The 13,476-nt window shown below is 41.3% G+C and overlaps 1 protein-coding gene across 7 annotated transcripts in view; it reads left to right on the top strand.

Moving 5' to 3' along the window:
• Window positions 1-13,476, top strand: part of rbms3 (RNA binding motif, single stranded interacting protein) — a 285,669-nt gene that overhangs the window by 159,694 nt on the left and 112,499 nt on the right. For 5 of the 7 annotated variants that reach the window (XM_078266934.1, XM_078266937.1, XM_078266935.1 and 2 more), the window contains one exon: window positions 11,032-11,124. In XM_078266934.1, the coding sequence (XP_078123060.1) occupies window positions 11,032-11,124 (93 nt within the window). The remainder of the gene's footprint in view (window positions 1-11,031; window positions 11,125-13,476) is intronic. The other 2 variants (XM_078266936.1, XM_078266939.1) reach the window with 1 other exon arrangement.

Below are 13,476 nucleotides of genomic sequence, written 5' to 3'. Positions count from 1 at the left end.
CCATCCATGCCCACAAGGGCCTCTTAAAAGGCAGCGGCGGCATTTGAAATAAAGCAGGGCTGACCAAATAGAGACATTTTATTTTTCCTGCCAGAGCCCCGAGGCAGAGGAAATGACCTCAGCCCTTTAAAGGACCTCCGTTTCCTCCTCCGTCGCTGAGAGATAAGGCTGCATCGGGATTCACCAGCCTCACTGGCGCTCTGCCGCGACGGACTACCGCACTGACTGGTGGAAGATACTGTAGATGAGATGAGAAGATAGTCTCTTGTGGCTGTGTGTTCGGCAGTTTGTTGTTGTCCATTGCTTTGCCCTGTAACTTGCCATCCATTTGTATGAGGATGTTAAAAACTCACAAGGGCATTACATAAACTCGCATCTTGAAAGAATTACTGTCGCCTTTACTCTATTATGTGGGTGACTTGATGTAAAACAGGCTAACTTCCTATTTTGTCCCAACAAATTCAAATCATGTGTAAAGTATCCAACATTTGATTGTAAAGATTAAAGCAACATATATGTTTGATTGAATACCCATCTGAAAATGAGTTATAATGAATCTGCAGCAGAATGTTCTTGCATACTGTTCCTAAAATGTGGACACGCTGAACTCCTTTTAAATATTGAATCCATTTTGCCTAGCTAGGCTGCATATGCAGCCTCCGTATGGTGCAATTTAAAAGCCTGTCAGAAGGTTGACCATTACAATCTGAAGCATCCAATGCCCTTACCACAGGATCAGCCTAATGGAGAAATATAGGCAATGTTACATTCTATAAAAACAGATTTATTGCTGCATCAGTGCCTTCGTGGAGTATTGCATGACTCCAAGCATAAGGGCTATTGATGAATGAGGTGACACTCTCCAAAAAGGTCTGTTTTTCATTGTCGTGCATGTGTATCTGTGTATTTGTGTTGGGCTGGGAAAGAAAGGGGGGAGCGGGGGGCAGAAAAGGCAGAGAGTGCTTTTTGCATCCGTTATTGGTTTCTCATTAGAGGGCTGAGATATAAACATTTGTCTATGTTGTACATGGTGCCGGCGCAATTAAGGATTCTCTTTGCCGCCCCCTCTGCCCTTTGAAAGTGAATTATGTGCAGATGAGAATCTCGACTGAAATGTGGCCAACAACGGACCTTTTCCAAATGCCTCAGTTCCCTAAAAGCCATTCCAGAAAGAGGCGAGGTCGGCTGGAGGAGTGAGGGAGAGAACGCGTTTGCCGTTTCTTACTTGCATTGCGTATTAATGACTCTAATTAGCAATAGCTGAGGGATAATCACATTGATTTGGACAGATTCAGCATGCAGAACCTCATTGGATAACACCCGCAGCCTTTGTTAGCATAACCCCCCCCCCAAAAAAAAAAAAAAAAAAACACCCATCCACCTTTCAAACCACAAGCACACAAAAATTATTTTTCTCTCCCGTATTGCCCCCCTCGCCTCCCCTGCCCCCCTCAATCTCCATTCCAGTAAGTTACAAGTTGGCTCCTTACCAAGTAGGCATCTGATTGGCCAAGTTTGTCGTAAATAGAAGCAGCCAGGCCATCAGCGCTGCATTCCTTGAGCTCTGACCTTTTGTACCCCCTCCACTTCCTGTGCTGTTTTTGCATGCAGTGTGGTTGTTGCGTGTGTGTGTGTGTGTTTGTATTTGTGTGTGTTTTAATGATTGTGTGTGTGTGTGTGTGCGCGGAGGTCTTGGTGAGGTGAAACCCAGGGGCCACAGAATTTCATCAAAATGGACCAAGGTTTCCCAACAGCATTTTTGCACACAGATTAATTGTTAATTTGGGGGATTTGTTCATTTCTTGAGAGTTATTGTTGACTGTCTGTCTTCTGGATCCAAACAAAGACAGAAAGATCTGTAATAAACTTCAACAAAGTAAAAACAGACTCTTTGGAATATCTGTTGCAGATGTTTGTCACCACAGTGGCTTTCTTCTCTAGTCATTTAAATCCATTTTAAAACACATCCCAGAGCTGCCTCCCTTTTCTTGTTTGTTGACTAATGCCTCAGAGGGCACCAGTGGAAGGTAAGGGGGCGTACCTCCAGTCATCTCTTATCGGGGACCTAACCCGTGGAACCACAGTGAGAGATACAACGTTCCACTGACTTGCCAAGGTCCTAGCCCCTTGCGCATCCCCTGACTAATGATCATACCCTCGATTAGTTAAGGAAGGCATAAATCATAACTGCAATGAAGAGGAAGGCTAGCTATGGGCAGCCAGACCGTTCCTCATGAATGACTAACAGATGCAGAAGGAAAAGAAACGTGCTGCATAGTTGTTCAGAGGAATGGGACACTTCTTTTTTAGGATTTTAATGTTCGTCTCTCTACCTGGAGATTTTTTTCTATGTTCCGAAGGCGCTTAATTTTCATCGATCTGGCTTTGTTCAAATATTTAGCCTGTCCTCTTGTCTCACTTGTGGCCCCTTCAGGCCGAGTACCTGACGTGATTACATTGCTTATTGCAATCTGTCGCTCAAATGGGGATAACACGTTGGTGCACAAGATGGCACCAAGCATGAATACTGAATTTAGTTCTCTCCAGGTGTAGTTGGAATGATAGGAGTGGAGGTATTTTAGGATCTTCTATGCAATAGGTGAAGTGAAAGAGAAGTGTGAAAGGACTGCACCAGCTCTTTCTGTTAAAATGTGCTTATATTGCTTGTGGCATTTTCACATCGAGTACCATAATGAGCAGCTATTCAAGGTTGTTTGACATTCTAACCTGTGTGTGTGTGTGTGTGTGTGTGTGTGTGTGTGTGTGTGTGTTCTTTGAGATAACCATGTGGGTGTTCTGTACAGCCACTCGGTGTTTTGGCTACGGGTCTCGTTTGAACAACCTCTTAACAAGCAGTTAACACCCTTGTCTCAAAATGTTCATGAGTACTCTTCACATGTTGTACCAAACACATCGGATTTTGCTATTAAGCTAGCAAGCTAATGGAGCTACCAGGGAACTGAGCATGATGCCATTTACAGGTCTGAATGAAGGTATCTGCAAAGTGTAGGAGACAAAATGGTCTGCTACTTTAAAGCAGTAAATGTCAGCAATGAGTTTATATTCTTTGTGTGTATGTATATATATATATATATAATACTACTGTGTTTTGAATATCTCTTCAGCTCTGTAAAGATAATCTTGTATCCCCAGAGAACTCAGAGGGAATGCTTTTAGCTAGGTTTTCTAAAACCAGACTTAATTGTCTTGACTTTTTTTTTTAGCAGTACGACACACACACACACACACACACACACACACACACACACACAGAATGTATAGCTGGAAATGTAATAGAAGCCATATGGTGCTGTGCTATAGCTAATGAGTGTGAATACATGTGAATTAATTAACGAACAAAGGAAAGAGGGTAGAAAAGGAAGAAAAATGATGAGTCAAATGAACAAGAAAGGAATGCTGAGATGGAGAGGAGATCATTATTGAGAACCCATACTGTTTGTTAAAATACTTTAATATTCGACCTGTGAAAATGTTCATCTAATATAGTATTTTACATATAATCCCTGCTTCAGTGTTACCAGAATAGCTTCACGCTGACACTTTCTACAGTGTGATTTAGCAGACAATGTAAAGAATTACAGAGGAGAACGTGCGTTGCTAGCATCACGGTTGCATTAATGTTAAACATTTTCATCCCTTACGTGCATCCAATCTTTTTGCAACTATATGCATCAATTCCGAAATCTGTAACATTTGCACAGATGAGGGATTTGTTTTTTCAACCTCCTGTTCAGTTTGTCTTTGGCACAATGAGCTGCCAGTGGCCCCCTTTGGCCCTAAGCCCTGGCTCTTTGCCCTCTGCAGATCCCGACTGCAGCTCTCTGAAGAGGACACTTCTACACCTGCGGGAGAAGATGACAAGAAATACAATACAGCCAATAGGCTGGCTGCTTCAGCCCGAGACAATTGCCTTAGCTATCAATCCATGTTGCAGGGTTGATAAGTTAATTGCCTGTACCACTATCTCCTCGCCTGTGTCTAATATAGAAGTTAGTTATTTTGCAACAAATTGGTGTTGTCTTCAAGCGCCAGGCAGCCAGGATGGTGACACTGGACAAGTAAATGAGGGATCTTTATTTTGAGTCGTTCCAAGAGCTGCAGTCTGTGGGTGCATGACAACATTTCATGTGTTTGTGCTTGCATGTTTTTTGCTAATTTTACCTCATCTCACTGTTGTGTCTTTAGGTTCATGTGTGCAGAAACACTATGTGGATTAATAGCTGTTGCAGCTGTGTTAGCAGATGGAAACAGGGTTGTTTATTTTATAGGATGTCAGATGTAGATGAGGCTGTAATATCATTGGGCAATTGTCGCCTTTTGACTTGTCACTTCTCTGTGGTGTTAATGCTGTGACAGCAGTGATGTGGTCAGAAGGCTCTTGGCCAAAGCTAGGATTTGAATATAAGCAAAATGCATTGCAGATGTTTCTCTGCGAGATCCTTTGACTGAAAGATAGATTTATGATCCTCCCCTGTTTACTTACGTACCCTCCCATGCACAAACAGAAACAGGAAAGTTGGAGGTCACATACAAGCATTTGTACACACCCATTCAACAAACACACAGACACACATTCACACACCACCACATGGTTTAGTAGAGGGTATAGCCACAAAAATGTATCATCAGACAGCCGCTGGTGGTGTAGGATAAATGGAGGACAGAGGAATGCAATCCCAGTGAGGATGCTCTCCTCTGGGTTTGGAGTGTGACCAAGGCGGTCTTGACTTGGCCGCAGTTAGTCATGGATGCCATATTGCTATTTAAACCCCTCCCTCAGTGTTTTCACAGCTCACCGCAGCCTCCCAAAACCACCACCCACCCACCGTCCCTGCAGGGCAGAAGGGCTGGTCAAACCCCCAAATTGACCAAAGACATCTATAAATGTACAAGCAATAAAATATTTCAACGGCTCCTTTTTATTCATATATGTAGGTTATTTTCTGAATTGTTTCTGTAAGGATTTCACAAACAAAACTCTTTTTATCTGAATGACATCACCAATTATTTTATATAACTATTATTATGATTATGTGATTTATATGATTAATCACATAATCAGTCTAATAAAGTTCTGAAAATAGAGAACATTACTCATATAGGTGATTGCTTCAGATTGTTTGTGTATTTAATTTACAGTGATATAAAAAAGAGAAAACCAGCCTTAAACTTTACTAGTGCTGAAGCAATGAATTCACTGATGGACAAAAAAATAATCATCAACCACTTTTATTAATCAAGTAATTGTTTAAATCATTTATCACAAGGAAAAAATCAATTTGTTGGTTCAAGTTTAATTTTAAACTGAATATCTTTGGTTTTTGGACTGTTGGTCGACAAAAAAAACTATTATTTTACTCTTTTCTGACACTTTATAGACTAAATGACGAAAAATTATCAACAAATCAGCGGCAGCCGTAAACCTCACATTTGAGAAGCAGGAACCAGTATGTAGTGCTGAAATAATTTGTCAATTTATACATTTGTTGATCAATAGTAAATTCATAGATGAAATTCATAAATTCATAGATTAGTTTTTTTGTCCTTGATAAATGACACACAGTTACTCGAAATGTTCATCTATGAATTTACTATTGATCAACAAATGTATAAATTGACAAATTATTTCAGCACTACATACTACTGTACATGCAGTATTTACGCGCAGATATACAAATACAAAAAAGTAGTAGTCACATGCAGGTGTTTGTACACATGCAGTTAGAAGGCAGAGCGAGGTCAGATTGAGGCACATATTGTAGTATGGATGTGATGCGATACTACAGCTGTACTATGAATCATAAGAATCATATTACAGGCATTGTTAATGCATATTTGCCCATGGTGTGGCGCATCTATCTCCTCCATTAACCATAATTACTTTTACACATGCAAAGTACGAATTATTAACATATGTGTAACCACAATGATGTATCACCCATGTGCAACAGCAGCTTCTAAACTCCTCTTGATGACTCACAAGGACGTAAACAATTACACTGTTTACTCCGTACACCATTGTAAGCTCCGTGACTTGTCGTTGATTCATTATTCATACTTAGGGCATTATTATTCCATTGTATGCTGTGCAAAATGGGGTCATTAGCACTGAATATTAGAATGTGAAAAATGGAAATATTGGGGAAAATGGCGGTGGATATAGTGGATAGGAAACCCCAAACAATCCCGACTATTAGCAGATAAAAAATGGTAATTTCCCCAGAAGTAATTAGGATTAGCATAATTTGACAGAGCATGAATGATGCATGGATGATTGATACGTCGATACACATACTGTAATGAGTCCCTTATCTCCACCCTCCACTGAAGACTTTTGTGTGGAGCGGAGCCCAAGGTGGCATCTACTGTAGTTCTACACCTCCACAGGGGGACTATGTTAGGGAGCGCCCTGTCTCATACACACATTCATACAAGCACAGTCACTGGGGCTACAGTAGAGTAAAAGCAGTGGTAGCATAGCACCATTCTGTAGTAACTGATTGAAGATGGTCCTTTTATCTTGACAGGCTCCCTGTTAGAGCCAGACCAGGAAATATGATATGGCAGCTCATGTTCTCTTTATTCCTCTCAGAGAGACAGTCTGTGTGTCTGTACAGATTCTGTGTGTGTGTGTGTGTGTGTGTGTACACATTAGTGTGCAGCTGCACAGCATTATCGGCTGAGCTGCTTTTAAGCGACAGCTATTGATTGGCTGTTTGTGTTGTTGCAGAGGCTTCAAAGCAACACCTTGCCCTCTGCATCCCACTTGAGATGGTAACACTAGAGTACCCGCATTGAATACAGTACGAGAACAGCATGTGCTTGGTTTCAGAGACACATTTGTGTGTGTGTGTGTGTTGCATTCAACGTGAGAGTTAGACCTAAACTGACCTAGATGAGGTATATTTTCCTGCCTAAGAGTGGTTGTGTTGTGTTAAACTGACTCACCCAGCCGCTGTTTCAATTCGCCTTCTGGAGCCAGGCCTGCTGGCGCCGGTCTCTCCTGCTGTCGGGTGGCGGCGGTTACACTTTCACTGCTCCGCGTCCTCTCCTTCGTCAGCATCCTTGCTGGGCCAGGCCTGTTCTTCCTTGTTGTTGTAATTCAGGTTTTAAAAAGTGTATTTACCAAAGTAGTGTTGTGGGAAACAAGAATAGCATTTTTTTCTGTTTCTCTGTGTAGAATGCGTGTGATTTGCAACTGTCAGCGTGTCGCTTCCGTGATTGCCTCCTGCCGGAAGAAATCTCCAACTGAATCTCATCTCCCACACACCCGCAATGCCTGGGTTGAATCAGATCAACCAACACGTCCATCAGGCTAACCTCACACACTATCAGCTGGCACAGACTAAAATGTAACATTATATACAGTACTATACACACTTGGTATTTCTTATAACCTGTAGATTTATTTGGTCCAAATTGTAATTAACGAAAAGGATGAATTCAAGTTTTATTTATCGTTCTGCTGTGACAGTCATAAGGTTAGCAAGCTAGGCTTATAAGTGTCCAGTTTCGAAATGTAATGCAAACTTAACAGCACAGTGGGTTCTCCCAAATATTGAATATTAAAGGTCTTAAGTTGCGGTACATAACAAACAAAAAGCGCGAAAAAATCTAACCCAATCCCAAATCTAAATATGTCTTAATAATCTAAATATTTCTAAAAAGTAATGTATAAATCTATACCTTGCTCTAATACTGAAACTGATTGGCATACGTATTAAAGCAGAGCAGCTCACATATGTCAGCATGATAATAGCACAACTAGAGACTGAAGCTGTCTTTATGTCTCTCAATTATTTTCTTTTCCAGCAAAACAAGTAACAATTTTCCCCTGTGGCTATAGATCAAACATTCCACGTTATAGAATCATTACTGTATGCATAGATCTGCTATAATAACTAAACAGAGGAAGAGCAAACCTGATCTATTACTGGAGGCAGCTAGCTGAGTGTCAATTCAGCTGACCCCCAATAACCCCCCTCCTCACTCTGCCTTTGTTTTGTACCCTACACATCCTTTTTTCTCACTCACTTTCTCTCCGCCTTCCCCTCACCTCTTTCTCTATTCAGCGCTGTCTGAATATAGGTCAGCATTCTCTAAAATCCTCATCCTGCTGAATGTTTGATAAGTGCACTCTAGGTGGTAGTGGAGTGAATATTAAATTTGTAATTGGGGGTCCCAGGTATCCAGCATTGGAATATTCTGATTATTAAAGAGGAACAGCCATCACCCAGAGGGCCTCAGTAACAATCTGTGTGGTTCTCTTAAATTGCTTTTAATATGTTCTTCGATCTAAAGAGCAATATCTGTTTTTACTGTGTCTAAAGGGTTAGTTCACCCAAATTACAGTACGTTTAGAGGGATCCATATCTGAATTTTCTGCCTCCATTGCAGTGCGAATGAAGTGAAAGGAATTTAGTTTGTGGTGCTCACAGCATTTAAAATATTCAACAGCAACATGATTGTCCAAAAACACTAGGCCTGTTACTCTGGATATTCCATCTTACTGTGAGCAGAGAAACACTGACATGTGACAAATTAAAAGAGAAAACCATGAATATAAAATGGATTCCATACGAGGTGTCTCTGAAATGCGAATACCAATGGTGTTAATTACATGCTATCGCCTTCGCAGTTACCAGATCTCAACTAAAAACCTATGGTAGAATTTGGAGCAATGTGTTACTGGGAAAGTGAGATGTCAGCAATGCTGACCTCCATTCGGACCTAACAGTCCTCAGCAGCTGAGAGGATAGCGGCCAGACAAAACTTTCCTCTGCTGACTGACAGAAACTTACTGGACAAAACAATTGATTTCCAGAAGGCTCAGTGAGTTAATGGAAATAAAACAGCATTGTTTTTACCTATCAATTTATTTTATTCTGCATATGCCTATGAAACAAGGCTCATAGCGAAACAGGTGACCTTGCTCAAATGTTACAGACAGCAGGGGAGTTGGAGATTACACTCCACAAAGAGCGCCAGGGAAACAAGTGTCAAAAATACTTTCCATATGGACAGCACTCCACATCACCATCATCAAAAACACCGAAAGAGGAAATGTATTTTGGAAGAACAAGTGTTCATCCATCCGGTAGAGTTCCAGCGACTGTACAGTCTGTGCCAGGGCACATTGAAGCTGTTATAGTAGTTTGTGGTGGCCTACAATCTTACAAAGACACTTTATGTTAGTAGTTAGTTAGGTAGTTTGTGACCCATCTGTACTGAAGTCCCATGAAAACTGTTCACAGCATGGTCTGTGGATTATCCACAGTAACAGGGACTCTCTGAAAAGCATTGCATTGCTTTCAGTTTCACAGCCAAAATTCAGTTCACCTCCATTATATTTGGGAGGAGGCAGAAAACTGTCTGCATGCCTAGACAAGACGGACAGTACGTTTTTTTTATTTTTTATTTGGTTGACCCTGCATATTAAAATACATTTTAACAAGCTGCTCTTATGCGAGTCAAGTTTTGCTTTCTTTAAATACTGATTAAATTATAGGTTTACTAATGTAACAAAATGGTTGGCTGTACTGTCTACTTGCAGTCTATTTTAAGAAATAATACATTTTTAAAGAAAGGGTACAGTTTGTCTGACTGTCGCCTGTATTTGAATCCTTTTGCTCTGGTTCTTCATATTTCCACAATTAAAGACCCGGCCCTCCCAGCCCCATTCTAACAGCTGGCCATTAATCAGTCCTCGCACTCGATTTCTCTTCCGCCACAGGTTATGATTTTCACATTACTCCACACTCCTTCACAGCCATCCGACAGGAAAATGACCCCAGCCCCCACCACCTCACCACCACCACACAGACACACACCTCAAACGTCTAAGAAAGTGAGATGTTTGCAGAGAAAAACACATGGTGTTACATGTTTGTGTGCTCATACGCGTTAGTTTATAATCATTTGTAACACGATGGGGTAACCACAGCAGCGAGTCTCTTCCCACCTCACATCCATTATCCTTTTCTAATTATACTTTCCCTCTGAAACAGTGGACCAAAGGGCACCATTGACTGCTTTTAATCCGGCACCAAAATTTTAATTAACACTGACGTGACCTCTGTCTCCGATACATCCCAGAGAACATCAGGATCACAATAACTCATAAATCACAGACGCAGATTTCATTCCAGTGATGAATTTCCAGATGGGTGCTGGTGGCTGTTAATATGAGGGAGAGACATTGAGAGAGTGTTTTAGAGACAGAGAGGAACAAAGACTTATGTTTGAAAAATATAAGTGAGTGTTTATGTGTATGTTAAAGAGATGGAGTTGAAGAAAGACAGAGAAATGGCAGCAACTCTGCTATGCTGTCAACCTTTGAGAGATTTGTTACCGTGGAGAGGATTATGAAGGCTGTGAAATGGGGTTGTGTTAATATGCCGGGTGTTGAGGAACGCGATGTGGGCCAGCCAACTTCACAGTCTCTAAAAAATCAAAAGAATTAATTGGGCAGCTCTCTGTGCATGTGAGTGTGTGTACATGTTTGTATTATTTCTTTAATCACGGACTTTCAATTATGGACTTTTCATATTTATATGAATTGTCATTAGACTACAAGTAGGAATGTTTCTTCAACAGAATTACAACATTCCTGTGTCTGTGTTCTTGATTTGCACGCTACTCAGTTATTTTGTGTTTTTGTTTGTGCAAAAGTGTATGTATCTGTGTGTGTGTTTGTTTTTGCATAATGTATGTGTGGAGGTGGAGGTGGGCAGGGTGCTGGGGTTTGTTATTACTAAATCGCTCATCCATGCTACTTATTAAGATGCATAGCATCCCCCTATGAATGTCAGTGTCGCTAATTATCAAACAATGTAGTGCTCACCAGATATGAGAACTGGCAGCCTCTGTAGTCATGTTACCAACCTATTACTGCTACAATTACCAAGTGCCTGTCATTCTCCTTGTTAGTCATCTGCCTTAATTTTTTCTTTACTAATGCCTGTCTTTTTTCCTCTTTCTCTTTTTCTCTCTCTTCTTTTCTCTCTCCAGGCTATGGCTTTGTGGATTTTGACAGCCCAGCTGCAGCACAGAAGGCCGTGTCGTCTCTCAAAGCCACCGGGGTGCAGGCCCAAATGGCCAAGGTAAGGGGTGTTTAAAAACAAGTTAGCATCGCCACTTCCTCATGCATTATCATTAACACGTTGTTATGTGTTCAGCTCCCTCCATGGATTTAATATTGTACACTTAAAAAAACTTAATTAACATTGATGGATCCGAAAGCTCCCCAAAACTGGTTTTGTCCATGAACGCAGTTTTACAGAAAGTCATTTTCTTTGCTTTGCAAACAGCTTTGCTGTTTAATGACAAACTTGTTCACTGTAATATAAGAAGACTCTTGAATATGAGCTTGTAACTGCATTTGTATGGCTATATGACAAGTTGGGAGGCGACTGTGGTGCGTGTGGTCTGTTTTATTTTACTGACACTCTGTGACGGGGCAAACCTGTAGTCACACAATCTAGTATCAAGACTTTGCTTGTACATGTGGTCCTTTGTTTCAAGTGGCTACATGGACTTAGTTATGTGTGAGACTGTGTGTGTGCGTGCCATTATTCCACGGCAAACCAACTTGATTGCCAGCATGTTAGCTGGCCCTGCTGTAACTGAAGTTTGACCAGCCGCTTGTCCTATGTTGTGCGGTATTATTAGCCTGCTAAAGTGGAAGCAGATGAGACAGCCTGTTTAGTTGTACAAAGAGGGCCCCAGTGAGTTGCACAATGGAGCCAGGTTGAAAGACATAGACACACATGGAGAGGCATGGCTTAGAGTAAAAACACATTTAACCTTAGAATATTGTATATTAATAAGATTGCGAGTGAATGTTGATTGTTGCCAATTTGGCTGTCAGTTTTAGCAGATTGTAAACTGGCTAGTTAGCTTATACCCCAAAAGAACTGTGGTGCCAGAACAAGAACATCAGTGATATTGTTAAATGTATGTTGATCCTCAGTCCAGGCAAGCAGGTGTCCTTTTCTCATTTTTCTTTTCTATATTTTTCATTTCCTTGCTGGCTGCAGAGAGACTAAAGACTAAAGCACAGCAGGGCCCTTTCTACAGACATCTAAGATAGACAAGTCTGCATGGCTAAACCATGCTATTTTTGTACCAGCCCATAGGTGAACAAAATGTCAGTAGTATTAAAGCAATCAGTATGATGATGACTATGAGGGTGATTTTCTCAGACGAGATGGTCAGCATTTGATCTGATCCAGAAATGTCCCCCTTGAAGCCAAAAAAGCCCTGATGAGATGAAGAATGGCGATGGCGCCAGTGAAGATGACAGAAATCATGATACTGATGACGGTGGCAATTATTTTGATCAAATGGGATGAGATCTGACAGGAGGAGATGATATTCCATGCGGTGCTCAGGTGTGCCATTTCTCAAATGCACCATTTGGCCGTTTCCTCCCCCCACCAGTGTCCTTCTTCCAATATTTATAAGAGGGCAGGCTCTCAGAATACAGATAAGAAGCCGTGCTCTTTGCCCATCTCATTTTAAGACCACACTTTGCATTGCTCCCCTTTTCTCAGTCAATATTTTCATGAGAGAGGTCTTGTGTCCCCAAACAAAAGAGCTGACCTTTTTAAGAATGTTTGTGTGAATAGATGTGCGTGTGGGCACATTCACAAAATCATTTTCCCATTAGCATTTGTGTATAATAGTTTGTTTTTTGAATGTTCCCTTGTTCTGTTCACACAAATGGAAAGGCCAGCATTCTGTGCCGCAGCTCTGTGCTTTTATCACACCTGTGAGAGACATTAAGGAGTAGTTTGCTTTTATAGACTCCTTCTACATCTCTCTAATGTCTCTTTACCAGGTATCACTCCCATCACTCTATCGGCTCCTACTCTTCCACCGTGCCCCCTCTTCCCTCTCTCTAACCTTTTACTTAATGTCATTTTCTCTTGCCATCTTTTTACGCCTAACGCATTCATAAACACATTTGTATTCATATCTGCCGTGTGTTTCCCTGCCAAACATTCAATGACTGCAATTTATTCACATCAATAATTAACAGCAGGCCGTCTCTGTATCTGCCTACCTGCCAAGGTGTCTTTGACATCCTCCTCTCTGTCATGGCGGCACAGCATTTCCCTGGCGGGGCCGGATGAAAAACCCAGATGCGCATTGAGGAAGGTGTAAATCAGAAAGATGATTGCTAACACCACAGAAGACTTTCAGCCTCATTCTCTCAATCCCTCTGCTCCTTTTGTCCCATATACAGTATATCTCCTCAACAAAGTAATAAATGAATAGCACGTCAGAGCCAGAGGCTTTGAGCACATTAAATTAAACCGTCACAGTAATCAAGTTACGCATTTTCCCCTGCCTTGACGCCATTAAAATGCTTGTATTAAGGCGCCTTACTTAACACAGCTGCAAAGAAGGCAAGAAGAGAAACAGGGAAAAGGGAAGCGCCACTTGATTTTC

This window comes from Sander vitreus, chromosome 14, assembly GCF_031162955.1.
Source record: "Sander vitreus isolate 19-12246 chromosome 14, sanVit1, whole genome shotgun sequence".
Classification (NCBI taxonomy): Eukaryota; Metazoa; Chordata; class Actinopteri; order Perciformes; family Percidae; genus Sander; species Sander vitreus.
Note: the sequence above shows the minus strand (reverse complement) of the source record. Positions and strands in the feature narration are given on the sequence as shown.